The following is a 19,204-nucleotide window of genomic DNA, read 5'->3' as shown; positions in this document are numbered from 1 at the left end:
CATTTGGTTAAACTACAAGTGTTTTGAATGGAAGGGAAGCAGGTAAAAAGTGTAGAATACCTTTTCATTTACATTGTTGGAACAACATTTCCATTGATGAAATTCACACAAAAATCATCCAGGACATACAGTGGGGCAAAAAAGTATTTAGTCAGCCACCAATTGTGCAAGTTCTCCCACTTAAAAAGAGAGGCCTGTAATTTTCATCATAGGTACACTTCAACTATGACAGACAAAATGAGAAAAAAAATCCAGAAAATCACATTGTAGGATTTTTTACAAATTTATTTGCAAATTATGGTGGAAAATAAGTATTTGGTCAATAACAAAAGTTTATCTCAATACTTATATACCCTTTGTTGGCAATGACAGAGGTCAAACATTTTCTGTAAGTCTTCACAAGGTTTTCACACACTGTTGCTGGTATTTTGGCCCATTCCTCCATGCAGATCTCCTCTAGAGCAGTTATGTTTTGGGGCTGTTGCTGGGCAACACGGACTTTCAACTCCCTCCAAAGATTTTCTATGGGGTTGAGATCTGGAGACTGGCTAGGCCACTCCAGGACCTTGAAATGCTTCTTACGAAGCCACTCCTTCGTTGCCCGGGCGGTGTGTTTGGGATCATTGTCATGCTGAAAGACCCAGCCACGTTTCATCTTCAATGCCCTTGCTGATGGAAGGAGGTTTTCACTCAAAATCTCACGATACATGGCCCCATTCATTCTTTCCTTTACAGGGATCAGTCGTCCTGGTCCCTTTGCAGAAAAACCGCCCCAAAGCATGATGTTTCCACCCCCATGCTTCACAGCGTCCTGGTCCCTTTGCAGAAAAACCGCCCCAAAGCATGATGTTTCCACCCCCATGCTTCACAGTAGGTATGGTGTTCTTTGGATGCATCTCAGCATTCTTTGTCCTCCAAGTTGAGTTTTTACCAAAAAGTTATATTTTGGTTTCATCTGACCATATGACATTCTCCCAATCTTCTTCTGGATCATCCAAATGCTCTCTAGCAAACTTCAGATGGGCCTGGACATGTACTGGCTTAAGCAGGGGGACACGTCTGGCACTGCAGGATTTGAGTCCCTGGCGGCGTAGTGTGTTACTGATGGTAGGCTTTGTTACTTTGGTCCCAGCTCTCTGCAGGTCATTCACTAGGCCCCCCTGTGTGGTTCTGGGATTTTTGTTATCATTTTGACCCCACGGGGTGAGATCTTGCGTGGAGCCCCAGATCGAGGGAGATTATCAGTGGTCTTGTATGTCTTCCATTTCCTAATAATTGCTCCCACAGTTGATTTCTTCAAACCATGCTGCTTACCTATTGCAGATTCCCAGCCTGGTGCAGGCCTACAATTTTGTTTCTGGTGTCCTTTGACAGCTCTTTGGTCTTGGTCATAGTGGAGTTTGGAGTGTGACTGTTTGATGTTGTGGACAGGTGTCTTTTATACTGATAACAAGTTCAAACAGGTGCCATTAATACAGGTAATGAGTGGAGGACAGAGGAGCCTCTTAAAGAAGAAGTTACAGGTCTGTGAGAGCCAGAAATCTTGCTTGTTTGTAGGTGACCAAATACTTATTTTCCACCATAATTTGCAAATAAATTCATAGAAAATCCTACAATGTGATTTTCTGGATTTTTTTTTCTAATTTTGTCTGTCATAGTTGAAGTGCACCTATGATACACAATTACAGGCCTCTATCATATTTTTTAGTGGGAGAACTTGCACAATTGGTGGCTGACTAAATACTTTTTTGCACCACTGTATGTGAGTATGTATTATGTAATAAAGACAATATGTACTCTATATAAAGAAGCGTTTTGGTGGCAAAACAATAATTCATACAATGTTGGTCAGAAATGTGACATGCTGTGGTCTGGGTTCGAACCATTGATCTATTGATTGAACGGCAGATGAGTTACCGATTGCTCCATGGTGGTAGATAAAACAGTAATGACAGCAGATTTCACCATGAGTGAGCGACTCTAAATCGTCATAATCATAGATATTTCCATGCTAAACGGTAAACATGTTTACAGAATTTTAATCTGATGATGTTCACTTGCCTCGGTTGACGTTCGCGTCACAGAACATTCGGAGCGGATTTTATTACAGCGCGACAGATACAGTAGCTACTCGCGGTTGCGTTTTTCGTTATTGAGGTGTTCCTTTCGATCATCTGCCCGTTTCGATTGCTACAGTCAGTGAGTGAGTGCTCTTTCAAGATCAGATATATCGAGGAGTAGCAGCATCGTCTGTGAATACGATAGCTACTAATTCAATTCGAAGGGCTGTATTGGCATGAGAAACATATGTTAACATTGCCAAAGCAAGTGAAATAGATAATAAACAAAAGTGAAATAAACAATAAAAAATGAACAGTAAACATGACACCTCCAGAAGTTCCAAATGAATAGAGACATTTGAAATGTAATAGTATGGCTACATACTGTGTTGTAGCGATGTGCAAATCGTTAAAGTTAGCTATTAGCTAACTTTCGCTAATATCAGGGATGTATTCATTAGGAACAAAACGGGGAGGTACCTTCCTGATTTTTTTCAATATAAACTGTTTTTTTGTGCTACATTGCAAACCGTTTTCCGTTTGCAACTGTTTGCTGAGATGTGAACTAATGATACACACCATTGCCTCCTTGCAATTCGTTTTTTCAGCAAGTTCACTGATGATGCCGCAACAATGTATCAGTCAATATATGTCTTTCAGACAATACAGGGTTTGAATCCCTTATCATGTCATACAGTGCCTTGCGAAAGTATTCGGCCCCCTTGAACTTTGCGACCTTTTGCCACATTTCAGGCTTCAAACATAAAGATATAAAACTGTATTTTTTTGTGAAGAATCAACAACAAGTGGGACATAATCATGAAGTGGAACGACATTTATTGGATATTTCAAACTTTTTTAACAAATCAAAAACTGAAAAATTGGGCGTGCAAAATTATTCAGCCCCTTTACTTTCAGTGCAGCAAACTCAGTGAGAAGTTCAGTGAGGATCTCTGAATGATCCAATGTTGACCTAAATGACTAATGATGATAAATACAATCCACCTGTGTGTAATCAAGTCTCTGTATAAATGCACCTGCACTGTGATAGTCTCAGAGGTCCGTTAAAAGCGCAGAGAGCATCATGAAGAACAAGGAACACACCAGGCAGGTCCGAGATACTGTTGTGAAGAAGTTTAAAGCCGGATTTGGATACAAAAAGATTTCCCAAGCTTTAAACATCCCAAGGAGCACTGTGCAAGCGATAATATTGAAATGGAAGGAGTATCAGACCACTGCAAATCTACCAAGACCTGGCCGTCCCTCTAAACTTTCAGCTCATACAAGGAGAAGACTGATCAGAGATGCAGCCAAGAGGCCCATGATCACTCTGGATGAACTGCAGAGATCTACAGCTGAGGTGGGAGACTCTGTCCATAGGACAACAATCAGTCGTATATTGCACAAATCTGGCCTTTATGGAAGAGTGGCAAGAAGAAAGCCATTTCTTAAAGATATCCATAAAAAGTGTTGTTTAAAGTTTGCCACAAGCCACCTGGGAGACACACCAAACATGTGGAAGAAGGTGCTCTGATCAGATGAAACCAAAATTGAACTTTTTGGCAACAATGCAAAACGTTATGTTTGGCGTAAAAGCAACACAGCTGAACACACCATCCCCACTTTCAAACATGGTGGTGTCAGCATCATGGTTTGGGCCTGCTTTTCTTCAGCAGGGACAGGGAAGATGGTTAAAATTGATGGGAAGATGGATGGAGCCAAATACAGGACCATTCTGGAAGAAAACCTGATGGAGTCTGCAAAAGACCTGAGACTGGGACGGAGATTTGTCTTCCAACAAGACAATGATCCAAAACATAAAGCAAAATCTACAATGGAATGGTTCAAGTTAGACTGGCCAAGTCAAAGTCCAGACCTGAATCCAATCGAGAATCTGTGGAAAGAACTGAAAACTGCTGTTCACAAATGCTCTCCATCCAACCTCACTGAGCTCGAGCTGTTTTGCAAGGAGGAATCGGAAAACATTTCAGTCTCTCGATGTGCAAAACTGATAGAGACATACCCCAAGCGACTTACAGCTGTAATCGCAGCAAAAGGTGGCGCTACAAAGTATTAACTTAAGGGGGCTGAATAATTTTGCACGCCCAATATTTCAGTTTTTGATTTGTTAAAAAAGTTTGAAATATCCAATAAATGTTGTTCCACTTCATGATTGTGTCCCACTTGTTGTTGATTCTTCACAAAAAAATACAGTTTTATATCTTTATGTTTGAAGCCTGAAATGTGGCAAAAGGTTGCAAAGTTCAAGGGGGCCGAATACTTTCGCAAGGCACTGTATTCTATGGTACACTATTTCAAATAGGTCTGTCTGCAACTTGTATCTGCAATTGGTTGTAAAAATTGCAAAGGCTTGCTAAAAAAAAAACATCCGGTAGAGGGGTAGAATAGCACACAATTCCATGCTGTTTTGAGGGGTCATTCAATCAAAATCTCATATAGTGATGTAGGGAGTTTACCCCAACTCTATTGCAGGATGAATTGTGTGTGTGTCAGTACACATTAATATGTGTGTATTTTCTGTGTGTGAGTGTACAGTCGTGGCCAAAAGTTTTGAGAATGACAAAAATATTAATTGCACAAAGTCTGCTGCCTCAGTTTGTATGATGGCAATTTGCATATACTCCAGAATGTTATGAAGATAAATCAGATGAATTGCAATTAATTGCAAAATCCCTCTTTGTCATCCAAATTAACTGAATCCCCCAAAAAACATTTCCGCTGCATTTCAGCCCTGCTACAAAAGGACCAGTTGACATGTCAGTGATTCTCTCGTTAACACAGGTGTGAGTGTTGACAAGGCTGGAGATCACTCTGTCATGCTGATTGAGTTCGAATAACAGACTGGAAGCTTCAAAAGGAAGGTGGTGCTTGGAATCATTGTTCTTCCTCTGTCAACCATAGTTACCTGCAAGGAAACACGTGCCGTCATCATTGCTTTGCACAGAAAGGGCTTCATGGGCAAGGATATTGCTGCCAGTAAGATTGGATCTAAATCAACTATTTATTGGATCATCAAGAACTTCAAGGAGAGCGGTTCAATTGTTGTGAAGAAGGCTTCAGGGCGCCCAAGAAAGTCCAGCAAGCGCCAGGACCGTCTCCTAAAGTTGATTCAGCTGCGGGACCGGGGCACCACCAGTACAGAGCTTGCTCAGGAATGGCAGCAGGCAGGTGTGAGTGCATCTGCACGCACAGTGAAGCGAAGACCTTTGGAGGATGGTCTGGTGTCAAGAAGGCCAGCAAAGAAGCCACTTCTCTCCAGGACAAACATCAGGGACAGACTGATATTCTGCAAGAGGTACAGGGATTGGACTGCTGAGAACTGGGTTAAAATCAATTTTCTCTGATGAATCCCCTTTCCGATTGTTTGGGGCATCCGGAAAAAAGCTTGTCCGGAGAAGACAAGGTGAGCACTACCATCAGTCCTGTGTCATGACAACAGTAAAGAATCCTGAGACATTTCATGTGTGGGGTTGCTTCTCTGCCAAGGGAGTGGGCTCACTCACAATTTTGCCTAAGAACACAGCCATGAATAAAGAATGGTACCAACACATCCTCTGAGAGCAACTTCTCACAACCGTCCAGGAACAGTTTGGTGATGAGCAATGCCTTTTCCAGCATGATGGAGCACCTTGCCATAAGGCAAAAGTGATAACTAAGTGGCTCGGGGAACAAAACATCAACATTTTGGGTCCATGGCCAGGAAACTCCCCAGACCTTAATCCCATTGAGAACTTGTGGTCAATCCTCAAGAGGCGTGTGGACAAACAAAAACCCACAAATTCTGACAAACTCCAACCATTGATTATGTAAGAATGGGCTGCCACCAGTCAGGATGGGGCCCAGAAGTTAATTGACAACATGCCAGGGCAGATTGCAGAGGTCTTGAAAAAGAAGGGTCAACACTGCAAATATTGACTCTTTACCTCAACTTCATGTAATTGTCAATAAAAGCCTTTGACACTTATGAAATGCTTGTAATTATACTTCAGTATTCCATAGTAACATCTGACAAAAATATCTAAAGACACTGAGGCAGCAGACTTTGTAAAAATTAATATTTGTGTCATTCTCAAAACCTTTGGCCACGACTAAAGTGTGTGTGTGAGACTAACATGACATGACCTGTGTTTCTCCATCCAACCAGCCAACACCCGCAGGCCAAGCCGCAAGGGGCTGAGGAACGAAAGGGACAAACCACTGCCCCCCCTGTTGGCCAGAGTGGGAGGCAACATTGAGGTCAGACTGCAGCTTCTATCAGTCTCTCTTACCGTCTGTCACTCAAAAGAAAAATCGACATTGTACTCTTCATATCTCCCTCAACAAGCAGTCTTTTCTTTCACCATGTCTACTTCTGCCTGCACATTTTCCTCTCTCTACCACTTGTCTTTTGTCTCTTTCAGTGTGTATGTTGCTCTAACCCCCCCCCTCTCTCTCTTTCTCTCTCTCTCTCACTCTCTCACTCTCTCTCACTCTCTCTCTTACTCTCTCTCACTCTCTCTCTCACTCTCTCTCTCACTCTCTCTCTCTCTCTCTCTCTCTCACTCACTCACTCACTCACTCACACACACACACACACACACACACACACACAGGTGTTGGGCTTCAATGCGCGCCAGAGAAAGGCTTTCCTGAATGCAGTGATGCGCTATGGGATGCCTCCTCAAGATGCCTTCACCACCCAGTGGCTGGTCAGGGACCTCAGGGGGAAGTCTGAGAAAGAGTTCAAGTGAGTCTTTGTGTTAACTTCTCTAGGGGGCAGCATTTAGAATTTTGGATGAAAAGCCTGCCCAAATTAAACAGCTCTCTACTCAGGCCCAGAAGATAGGATATCCATATAATTAGTAGATTTGGAGAGAAAACACTCTAAAGTTTCCAAAACTGTTAAAATAGTGTCTGTGAGTATAACATAACTGATTTGGCAGGTGAAAACCTGAGAATAATCCATTCAGTAGGATTTTTGTTTTTGTAGTTTTCTATTCAATGCCATTACAGTATACATTGACTTAGGACTCAAATTGCAGTTCCTATGCCTTCCACTAGACATCAACAGTCTTTAGAAATAATAATTGTAAGGTATGCTTTTGCCGTAAAGCATTTTTGAAATCTGATACCATGGTTGGATTCACAAGAAGTTAATCCTTAAACCAATGTAAAATAGTTGTATCTTTTCTGAATTTTTATAATGAGTATTTCTGTATTTGAATTTGGAGCTCTGCAATCTCACTGGATGTTGGCCAGGTGGGACACTAGCGTCCCACATACCCTAGAGAGGTTAATGTCGATGTTCTATCTATTTATGTGTGTGTGCAGTATTTATGTGTGTGTGTGTTCCCAGGGGTCCGTATAACAGTATTCTCTCTCCCTCTCAGGGCGTATGTCTCCCTCTTCATGCGTCATCTCTGTGAGCCGGGGGCTGACGGAGCAGAGACCTTCGCTGACGGGGTTCCACGGGAGGGGTTGTCACGACAACATGTCCTTACACGCATCGGCGTGATGTCATTGATCAGGAAGAAAGTAAGCAATGTGTTATCAATTGATCATTTGTTGTTTTGTTTTCATCTAATTGGTGTATGTATTGATTGTATTGATGTCCAGGTGCAGGAGTTTGAGCATGTGAACGGCCAGTGGTCCATGCCCTGGATGATGGAGCTGGAGGAGAACAGGAGGCTGGCAGCCATCGCTGCTGGAGAGGATGTCAAAACACCTTCTACTGGAACCCCCGCTGACACACAGCCCAACACCCCTGCCCCAGGTACACACACACACACACACACACACACACACAAACAGCCCAGAACCCCCGCCCCAGGTACACACACACACACACACACAGCCCAACACCCCCGCCCCAGGTACACACAGACACACACACACACACACACAGCCCAACACCCCCGCCCCAGGTACACACACACACACACACACACACACACACACACACACACACACACACACACAGCCCAACACCCCCGCCCCAGGCACACACACACACACACAGCCCAACACCCCCGCCCCAGACACACACACACACACACACACACACAGCCCAACACCCCCGCCACAGGTACACACACACACACACACAGCCCATCACCCCCGCCCCAGGTACACACACACACACACACACACACACACACACACACACACACACACACACACAGCCCAACACCCCCGCCCCAGGTACACACACACACACACAGCCCAACACCCCCTCCCCAGGTACACACACACACACACACACACAGCCCAACACCCCCGCCCCAGGTACACACACATACACAGCCCAACACCCCTGCCCCAAGTACACACACACACACACACACACACACACAGCCCAACACCCCCGCCCCAGGTACACACACACACACACACACACACACACACACACACACACACACACACACAGACACAGACACAGACAGATACACAGCCCAACATCCCCGCCCCAGGTACACACACACACACACACACACACACAAACACACAGCCCAACACCCCCGCCCCAGGTACACACACACACACGCACACACACACACACAGCCCAACACCCCCGCCCCAGGCACACACACACACACACACAGCCCAACACCCCCGCCCCAGGTACACACACACACACACACACACACACACACACACACACACACACACACACAGCCCAACACCCCCGCCCCAGGTACACACACACACACACACAGCCCAACACCCCCGCCCCAGGTACACACACACACACACACACACACACACACAGCCCAACACCCCCGCCCCAGGTACACACATACACAGCCCAACACCCCTGCCCCAGGTACACACACACACACACACACACACACACACACACACACACACACACACACACACAGCCCAACACCCCCGCCCCAGGTACACACACACACACACACACACAGCCCAACACCCCCGCCCCAAGTACACACACACACACACACACACACACAGACACACAGCCCAACATCCCCGCCCCAGGTACACACACACACACACACACACACACACACACACACACACACACACACACAGACAGACAGCCCAACATCCCCGCCCCAGGTACACCCGAACACACACACACACACACACGAACACACACACACGCACACACACACACACACACAGACAGCCCAACATCCCCGCCCCAGGTACACACACACACACACACACACACACACACACACACACAAACACAGTAAGATGGAAATATACTCAATCATTCTCTCACACTCTCTCTGTCGCTAACAGAGGACCTCACTAAGTCTGAAGACACTGGCAAGGAGACAGAGGTAAAGAAGGAGGGAGAGGCAGAAAAGGACGGCAGGGTGCACAGCAAGACAGAAGACCCAGAGGTGAACATTCTCTATTATATTATACTGCACCCTCCGCCCAGATTGTGATGTCATCCCATCACTACCCTAATCCTCACCCCTTTTTCCTCCTCACAGATTATTGAAATCCCAGACAAGATGGAAAAACGCTCTGAAAGGAAAGAGGCAGAGGGAGAGTCCTCCACCACAGAGAACGACAAAGAAAAGAACAAAGACACAGAAGAGAAGGAGGATAAAGAGACTGAAGAGAAGGAAACCAAGGAAACCCAAAAGGAGACGGCAGACAAGGAGAAGGATTCCCCCACTGAAGTCAAAGGTGAAGGGTCAGAGGCCACAGCAATGTCAGAGGAGGCCAAGCCTAAAGGTCAGTCGGGACAGTCAGGGTGACACAGATACTGTTTTATTTTATTTTATTTTATTTCACCTTTATTTAACCAGGTAGGCCAGTTGAGAACAAGTTCTCATTTACAACTGCGACCTGGCCAAGATAAAGCAAAGCAGTTCGACACATACAGAGTTACAGAGTTAAAACAAACATACAGTCAATAATACAGTATAAACAAGTCTATATATGATGTGAGCAAATGAGGTGAGAAGGGAGGTAAAGGCAAAAAAAGGCCATGGTGGCAAAGTAAATACAATATAGCAAGTAAAACACTGGAATGGTAGATTTGCAATGGAAGAATGTGCAAAGTAGAAATAAAAATAATGGGGTGTAAAGGAGCAAAATAAATAAATCATTTAAATACAGTAGGGGAAGAGGTAGTTGTTTGGGCTAAATTATAGGTGGGCTATGTACAGGTGCAGTAATCTGTGACCTGCTCTGACAGTTGGTGCTTAAAGCTAGTGAGGGAGATAAGTGTTTCCAGTTTCAGAGATTTTTGTAGTTCGTTCCAGTCATTGGCAGCAGAGAACTGGAAGGAGAGGCGGCCAAAGAAATAATTGGTTTTGGGGGTGACTAGAGAGATATACCTGCTGGAGCGTGTGCTACAGGTGGGAGATGCTATGGTGACCAGCGAGCTGAGATAAGGGGGGACTTTACCTAGCAGGGTCTTGTAGATGACATGGAGCCAGTGGGTTTGGCGACGAGTATGAAGCGAGGGCCAGCCAACGAGAGCGTACAGGTCGCAATGGTGGGTAGTATATGGGGCTTTGGTGACAAAACGGATTGCACTGTGATAGACTACATCCAATTTGTTGAGTAGGGTATTGGAGGCTATTTTGTAAATGACATCGCCAAAGTCGAGGATTGGAAGGATGGTCAGTTTTACAAGGGTATGTTTGGCAGCATGAGTGAAAGATGCTTTGTTGCGAAATAGGAAGCCAATTCTAGATTTAACTTTGGATTGGAGATGTTTGATATGGGTCTGGAAGGAGAGTTTACAGTCTAACCAGACACCTAAGTATTTGTAGTTGTCCACGTATTCTTAGTCAGAGCCGTCCAGAGTAGTGATGTTGGACAGGCGGGCAGGTGCAGGTAGCGATCGGTTGAAGAGCATGCATTTAGTTTTACTTGTATTTAAGAGCAATTGGAGGCCACGGAAGGAGAGTTGTATGGCATTGAAGCTTGCCTGGAGGGTTGTTAACACAGTGTCCAAAGAAGGGCCAGAAGTATGCAGAATGGTGTCGTCTGCGTAGGTGGATCAGAGACTCACCAGCAGCAAGAGCGACCTCATTGATCTATACAGAGAAGAGTCGGTCCAAGAATTTAACCCTGTGGCACCCCCATAGAGACTGCCAGAGGTCCGGACAGCAGACCCTCCGATTTGACACACTGAACTCTATCAGAGAAGTAGTTGGTGAACCAGGCGAGGCAATCATTTGAGAAACCAAGGCTGTCGAGTCTGCCGATGAGGATGTGGTGATTGACAGAGTCAAAAGCCTTGGCCAGATTAATGAATACGGCTGCACAGTAATGTTTCTTATCAATGGCAGTTAAGATATCGTTTAGGACCTTGAGCGTGGCTGAGGTGCACCCATGACCAGCTCTGAAACCAGATTGCATAGCAGAGAAGGTATGGTGAGATTCGAAATGGTCGGTAATCTGTTTGTTGACTTGGCTTTCGAAGACCTTAGAAAGGCATGGTAGGATAGATATAGGTCTGTAGCAGTTTGGGTCAAGAGTGTCCCCCCCTTTGAAGAGGGGGATGACCTCAGCTGCTTTCCAATCTTTGGGAATCTCAGACGACACGAAAGAGAGGTTGAACAGGCTAGTAATAGGGGTGGCAACAATTTCGGCAGATAATTTTAGAAAGAGAGGGTCCAGATTGTCTAGCCCGGCTGATTTGTAGGGGTCCAGATTTTGCAGCTCTTTCAGAACATCAGCTGAACGGATTTGGGAGAAGGAGAAATGGGGAAGGCTTGGGCGAAGGTCATGTCTCCTGTGGTTGTGACCCCTGACCTGTGTTCTCTCTGTTATAGTGGAGGAGAGCAAAGAGGAGAAGATGGACACCAGTCCTCTTGCAGAGGACAAGAAAGGTAGGTTCTTCTGTTCCTTACACACATTTATGGACACACACACACGAACAAACATATGGTGCTAACCCAGTATTCTTCCTCCCTTCAGAGCAAAAAGAGGAGAAAGATGGTTTGAAGACCGAGGAGTCTGGCAAGCTGCAGAATGGAGAGAACAGTAAAGAAGGAGTGGCAGCAGCAGGGATGGCGGTGAATGTGAGTGAGGAGAAGAAGAAGGCTACCAAGCAGAGGTTCATGTTCAACATCGCAGACGGAGGATTCACAGGTACACACACAGATCTAGGATCAGCTAACCCTCCCCAACTCCCTAACCTTATCTAGTAACCATTGGTGGGCAGGGGGATGCAAACTGTCCTTTGTTCATTTTCAGTCTCTCTTAACATCTCTCTCTCTCTCCAGAGCTCCACTCTCTGTGGCAGAACGAGGAGAGGGCGGCGACCGTAACCAAGAAGACATTTGAGATCTGGCATCGTCGCCATGACTACTGGCTGCTGGCTGGCATCATACAGTATCCTTTCACTCTGTACCAACGTCACTCTGTACCAACGTCACTCTGTACCAACTTCACCCTGTACCAACTTAACCCTGTACCAACCTCTCTCTGTACCAACCTCTCTCTGTACCAACATCACTCTGTACCAACTTCACCCTATACCAACCTCTCTCTGTACCAATCTCTCTCTGTACCAACGTCACTCTGTACCAACCTCTGTACCAACGTCTCTCTGTACCAACGTCACTCTGTACCAACGTCACTCTGTACCAACGTCTCTCTGTACCAACCTCACTCTGTACCAACTTCACCCTGTACCAACTTCACCCTGTACCAACGTCTCTCTGTACCAACCTCACTCTGTACCAACCTCGCTCTGTACCAACGTCTCTCTGTACCAACCTCACTCTGTACCAACCTCACTCTGTACCAACCTCACTCTGTACCAACTTCACCCTGTACCAACTTCACCCTGTACCAACTTCACCCTGTACCAACGTCTCTCTGTACCAACCTCACTCTGTACCAACCTCACTCTGTACCAACCTCACTCTGTACCAACCTCACTCTGTACCAACCTCACTCTGTAACAACTTCACCCTGTACCAACCTCACTCTGTACCAACCTCACTCTGTACCAACCTCACTCTGTACCAACGTCACTCTGTACCAACCTCATTCTGTACCAACGTCACTCTGTACCAACCTCACTCTGTACCAATGTCTCTCTGTACCAACGTCACTCTGTACCAACGTTTCTCTGTACCAACCTCACTCTGTACCAACTTCACCCTGTACCAACCTCACTCTGTACCAACGTCACTCTGTACCAACGTCACTCTGTACCAACCTCACTCTGTACCAACCTCACTCTGTACCAATGTCTCTCTGTACCAACATCTCTCTGTACCAACATCTCTCTGTACCAACCTCTCTCTGTACCAACGTCACTCTGTACCAACCTCTCTCTGTACCAACGTCTCTCTGTACCAACGTCTCTCTGTACCAACGTCTCTCTGTACCAACGTCACTCTGTACCAATCTCACTCTGTACCAATCTCACTCTGTACCAACGTCTCTCTGTACCAACGTCACTCTGTACCAATCTCACTCTATACCAATCTCACTCTGTACCAATCTCACTCTGTACCAATCTCTCTCTGTACCAACCTCACTCTGTACCAACCTCACTCTGTACCAACCTCACTCTGCTAATCAAAGTGTGGAGGAGTAGGTTATTAGTTGGATCAGGTACATTAGTGCAGGGCTGGAACTAAAACCTATAGGACCAGGGTTGGAGACCACTGCACTACTCAGCAGGATGTCAGAGGTTTGGTGGGAGGACTGTGAATCATTATGATGTCATGACCTTTGACCGTGGCGCCTCTCAGACACGGTTACGCTCGCTGGCAGGACGTGCAGAGCGACGTGAAATATGCAATCCTCAACGAGCCCTTCAAGGGGGAGATGAGCCGAGGAAACTTCCTGGAGATCAAGAACAAGTTCCTGGCCAGGAGGTTTAAGGTGCGCTGGGCTGGCCGGATGTTTCTGTCTCTTTCTGTCTATTGAACCACTCTGTGTTCTGTTGAGCCCACTGTCTCTTTCTTTCAGTTAATCACTCTGTTTACCTCTTCCCTCTCTCCCACTGTCTCTTTCTTTCTGTTAATCACTCTGTTTACCTCTTCCCTCTCTCCCACTGTCTCTTTCTTTCTGTTAATCACTCTGTTTACCTCTCCCCTCTCTCCCACTGTCTCTTTCTTTCTGTTAATCATTCTGTTTACCTCTTCCCTCTCTCCCACTGTCTCTTTCTTTCTGTTAATCACTCTGTTTACCTCTTCCCTCTCTCCCACTGTCTCTTTCTTTCTGTTAATCACTCTGTTTACCTCTTCCCTCTCTCCCACTGTCTCTTTCTTTCTGTTAATCACTCTGTTTACCTCTTCCCTCTCTCCCACTGTCTCTTTCTTTCTGTTAATCACTCTGTTTACCTCTTCCCTCTCTCCCACTGTCTCTTTCTGTTAATCACTCTGTTTACCTCTTCCCTCTCTCCCACTGTCTCTTTCTTTCTGTTAATCATTCTGTTTACCTCTTCCCTCTCTCCCACTGTCTCTTTCTGTTAATCACTCTGTTTACCTCTTCCCTCTCTCCCACTGTCTCTTTCTTTCTGTTAATCACTCTGTTTACCTCTTCCCTCTCTCCCACTGTCTCTTTCTTTCTGTTAATCGCTCTGTTTACCTCTTCCCTCTCCCACTGTCTCTTTCTGTTAATCACTCTGTTTACCTCTTCCCTCTCTCCCACTGTCTCTTTCTGTTAATCACTCTGTTTACCTCTTCCCTCTCTCCCACTGTCTCTTTCTTTCTGTTAATCACTCTGTTTACCTCTTCCCTCTCTCCCACTGTCTCTTTCTTTCTGTTAATCATTCTGTTTACCTCTTCCCTCTCTCCCACTGTCTCTTTCTTTCTGTTAATCATTCTGTTTACCTCTTCCCTCTCTCTCTCATCTCTGTACCCCCCGCCCCCTCTGACTCTAGTTGTTGGAGCAGGCGTTGGTGATTGAGGAGCAGCTTCGCAGGGCAGCCTACCTGAACATGTCTGAGGACCCGGCCCACCCCTCCATGGCCCTCAACACCCGCTTCAGTGAGGTGGAGTGTCTGGCTGAGTCCCACCAACACCTCAGCAAGGAGTCCATGTCAGGGAACAAGCCTGCTAACGCAGTACTGCACAAAGGTAGACCACACACAGACTCGCTCTCTTTCTTTCTCATTGTCTCTTTTCTGTCTCTGCTTTTCTTACCCACTTCCATCATCTCTTTTTCTTATTTCTCTCCCTCTCGTCATTGTTTCCTAAACTCTGTCAGTTGGACTTTGGTGGTGGTAACTATGTCTCTCTCCTTCAGTTCTCAAACAGCTTGAGGAGCTTCTGAGTGACATGAAGGCCGACGTCACCCGTCTCCCGGCAACCATCGCCCGTATACCTCCCGTCGCCGTGAGGCTGCAGATGTCGGAGAGGAACATCCTCAGCCGATTGGCCAGCCGCGGGTCCGACGTCACAGGGCAGAGCCAATCACAGACCACGCAGCAGATGCAGGTGCCACGCTGACCAATTCCGCCAGTCCTCCTCAAGGCGTTCTCCCATCCGTGTTTTGGAATCGGAGAGTGACCCTCATCTCACCCCCACTCTGCACCTCTTCTGTCCCCAAACCAAAACTCACACTCTGGACAGTAGAGTAAGGTCTCTACCCACCAACACATCTTCTCTGGACACAGCAGACTACAAATGTTCTGCTTCCTCTTCACCCAAAGACACCTGTAGGAACACAGTCTCTGTTCTCCACTGGGAACACCTTCTCTACAGTATCTACCTAATGAACTGCAGCACTGTCTCTGTGTCTGTCTGTTATGAGTCTAACTTTCACACAGAGGTTGTTTTCACTGTATCTTTCCCCAAGCCTGTCTCTAAAATAGACAGCGGTGTACCTGGCTCTGTCCCATAGAATTAGAATGGGTCAAATGGAATTTTCCACTCCAAGTAAAGGTTCTATAATATGTGGACTCGTTGTTCTATGGGTGTGCAGAATTAAATTTGATATGCAACATGTACAATTCAATTCAGTAAATATGAAATCATGTGGAATTTAGAACTATGTCTGTTCTGCCCATTTCTGGGTGTGTACCTCTTCTGAGTGTGTGTATGTGTGTGTGTCTGTGTGTGTAGGTGGGTACATTGCTCTATACTTCCCACAGAGAGACTGTTAATAACTATCAACTGATGAGGATGCTTTAGTAGAATAATATTGGTTCTGTGTTACACTCCTGCCCCTCCCCCTCTTCACTGCTCCCTTCACCTGTAAACTCAGGTGGTCCATAACACTAGCCTGTTATTGGCTCTCCCCGCTCCTCGGCCACGCCCCGTCCTGCAGCTCTACATTCCTGAACGATTGCATCACAAATGTTCCCGGAGGCCTCGCCCCCTTTTTGCCCAAATAAGGACATGCAATAGCTCCACTAGTGTAGACACACGGGGCCGCATTGAGAATGATGGCAATCTCTAAATGAATTAAATGTCTTAGTCTAATGTTTTGTTCTTTTACATTTTGGAATATTATTATGGTTACCAGCTTGTTGTTTTTATCGTTACAGTTTCTTCTGAGAACTCCAATAAAAAGGGTAACAGTTTGTGATGCTTGTTTCTTTGCCCTTTATTATGTGAGGGCATTATTATCTGGATACATCACATTGTATTATAAACTGGGTGGGGTCGAGCCCTGAATGCTGATTGGCTGACAGCTGTGGTATATCAGACCGTATACCACGGGTTTGACAAAAGGTGTATTTTTACTGCTCTAATTACGTTGGTAACCAGTTTATAATAGAAATAAGGCACCTCGGGGGTTTGTGGTATATGGCCAATATACCACGACTAATGATTGTGTCCAGGCACTCCACGTTTCATAGTGCTTAAAAACAGCCGTTGGCTGTGGTATATTGGCCAAATACCACACCTTATTGCTTAAATGACCAATGGCACGTGTCATAATTTGACCTACAAGGTCTGTGGAAGGGCATCATCTGATTTAACTGCATCTATAAAGTAAAAAAACCATAGAACACAGGTACGGGAAGAGGAGGGAGTGTGGCTGTAAATGTATGATGGGAAAGGTGAAAGCTCATTTAATTTTGCAGGAGAGGGAAGGAGAACACATGGACGGTTAGAGGGAGAGAAGAAGAGAGAGACAGGAACAGACTTGTTTTCCGACAAGTCCGACAGACTTGTTTTCAGACAGACAGAGAGGCGCAATTATGAAAATTGCGGGAAATTACAGGGCGGGACAAAATACTGCGTTGTAATAGAGCCTGCTGATAACTTATCAGGACAGAGACAGGGAAGGAGGAATAGAGAGAGAGGGAGGGAGGGATACAGAGAGGGACGGAGGAATAGAGAGAGAGAGAGATAGGGAGGGATAGAGAGAGGGACGGAGGAATAGAGATATAGAGAGATAGGGAGGGATAGAGAGAGGGATGGAGGAATAGTGAGAGGGGGAGGGAAGGATAGAGAGAGGGACGGAAGAATAGAGAGATAGGGAGGGATAGAGAGAGGGATGGAGGAATAGTGAGAGGGGAAGGGAGGGATAGAGAGATAGGGAGGGATAGAAAGAGGGAGGGAGGAATAGTAAGAGGGGGAGGGATGGATAGAGAGAGGGACGGAGGAATAGAGAGATAGGGAGGGAGGGATAGAGAGATAGGGAGGGATAGAGAGAGGGCAGTCAGAGGAATTGTAGAACGCAAGAAGGAAAACAGGGGGAACAACAGGGAGAGACAGGAAATGAGTGAGAAAGAAGAGGTAGATAGAGGGACAGAAGAGAGAAGCAGCTGGAACAGTGTAGTATACTCTAGTTAACGACACGGTGGACAGACCACACTGCACTAACCTCTAGCTCATCTTCGTTCTGTTTTAAAGACTGGATCTATGAGACTGAACTGCTGTCTAGAACACCTGAGCAAAAGTCCATTCAATGTCTTGTGGGTAAGTACTATCTATAGACACAGTTAGCATGTGAAGCTCACAGGTGTGAAAGGGGAAGAGAGCCCAATTCAAACTGCTGCAGGCGTTTTGTTTCACTAACCAGTATGTTTGTGTGTCTGCAATTCCTGGTGTTAACCATTGTTCTAACACCTGCAGTACAAACGTCTGTTAGTCTGTGCATGTGTGTGTGTGTGTGCGTGCTCGCTCGCTCGCATGCTTGTGTATGTACACTCTAGCCTTCTGTAATGTATGTATTTAAAATCACACGTGGGAGAACTAATTATGTTCTCATCGGCTGATCATTCTGTGTACAACTTCCTATTTTTGAGTTGCACCTGCTTTTGCCCTAAGAAAAGCCTCAATTGGACTCTTGAACTCTACAAGGTGTCGAAAGCATTCTACAGGGAGGTTGGCCCATGTTGACTTCCCACAGTTGTATCAAGTTGGATGGATTTGCTTTTGGGTGGTGGACCATTTTTGATACACACAGGAAACTGTTGAATGTGAAAAACCCAGCAGTTCTTGACACAAACCGGTGCGCCTGACACCTACTACCATACCGAGTTCAAAGGCACTTCAATCTTTTGTCTTGTCATTCCCCCACTGAATGGCACACATACACAGTCCTGAATGGCACACATACACAGTCCTGAATGGCACACATACACAGTCCTGAATGGCACACATACACAGTCCTGAATGGCACACATACACAGTCCTGAATGGCACACATACACAGTCCTGAATGGCACACATACACAGTCCTGAATGGCACACATACACAGTCCATGTCTCATTTGTCTCAAGGCTTAAAACCCCTTCATTAACCTGTCTCATTCCCTTCATCTACACTGAAGTGGGTTTAACAGGTGACATCAATAAGGGATCCTAGCTTCACCTGGATTCACCTGGTCAGTCTATGTCACCGAAAGCTTTTTATACTCCGTGTATTTACATACATTTAAATCTCACTGTTAGATGTCCAGGCAAGAGAAATAGGATTTGCAAGCCAAAGTGATCGCCCTGGAAGATTCTTGTTTTGACAATAGTTACTGTCAGACAGGGCTCTTACCTTGGTGTCATTTATTAGTATTTATTTCAAACCCGTCCCCCACCAGGCTGCTGAGGGGAGGACGGCTCATAATAATGGCTGGAACGGATGTGTTTGATGTTGTTGATACCATTCCACCGATTCTGCTCCAGCCATTACCACGAGCCCGTCCTCCCCAATTATGGTGCCACCAACTTCCTGTGTCCCCCACCCCTCCTTTCAGAGGACAAAAGCAACCTTGTTTTACACAC

The 19,204-nt window shown here is 45.8% G+C and overlaps 2 protein-coding genes across 6 annotated transcripts in view; both read left to right on the top strand.

The window, feature by feature from the left end:
- LOC139422318 (chromodomain-helicase-DNA-binding protein 4-like) overlaps positions 1-16,554 on the top strand; it is a 61,762-nt gene extending 45,208 nt beyond the window's left edge. For all 3 annotated transcript variants that reach the window (XM_071173522.1, XM_071173514.1, XM_071173528.1), the window contains exons 30-41: positions 6,226-6,317; positions 6,674-6,807; positions 7,451-7,595; positions 7,677-7,833; positions 9,333-9,436; positions 9,533-9,779; positions 11,837-11,893; positions 11,982-12,155; positions 12,290-12,398; positions 13,775-13,907; positions 14,911-15,106; positions 15,276-16,554. In XM_071173522.1, the coding sequence (XP_071029623.1) occupies positions 6,226-6,317; positions 6,674-6,807; positions 7,451-7,595; positions 7,677-7,833; positions 9,333-9,436; positions 9,533-9,779; positions 11,837-11,893; positions 11,982-12,155; positions 12,290-12,398; positions 13,775-13,907; positions 14,911-15,106; positions 15,276-15,478 (1,751 nt within the window). In that variant the 3' untranslated portion in view covers positions 15,479-16,554. The remainder of the gene's footprint in view (positions 1-6,225; positions 6,318-6,673; positions 6,808-7,450; positions 7,596-7,676; positions 7,834-9,332; positions 9,437-9,532; positions 9,780-11,836; positions 11,894-11,981; positions 12,156-12,289; positions 12,399-13,774; positions 13,908-14,910; positions 15,107-15,275) is intronic.
- A 1,065-nt stretch (positions 16,555-17,619) lies between these two features.
- LOC139422179 (tyrosine-protein phosphatase non-receptor type 6-like) overlaps positions 17,620-19,204 on the top strand; it is a 35,944-nt gene continuing 34,359 nt past the window's right edge. Inside the window, exon 1 of one of the 3 annotated variants that reach the window (XM_071173358.1) lies at positions 17,620-17,902. In XM_071173358.1, the coding sequence (XP_071029459.1) occupies positions 17,892-17,902 (11 nt within the window). In that variant the 5' untranslated portion in view covers positions 17,620-17,891. The remainder of the gene's footprint in view (positions 17,903-19,204) is intronic. The other 2 variants (XM_071173394.1, XM_071173402.1) reach the window with 2 other exon arrangements.

The sequence above is a fragment of the Oncorhynchus clarkii genome, chromosome 2 (genome assembly GCF_045791955.1).
Source record: "Oncorhynchus clarkii lewisi isolate Uvic-CL-2024 chromosome 2, UVic_Ocla_1.0, whole genome shotgun sequence".
NCBI classification, from domain to species: domain Eukaryota; kingdom Metazoa; phylum Chordata; class Actinopteri; order Salmoniformes; family Salmonidae; genus Oncorhynchus; species Oncorhynchus clarkii.
Note: the sequence above shows the minus strand (reverse complement) of the source record. Positions and strands in the feature narration are given on the sequence as shown.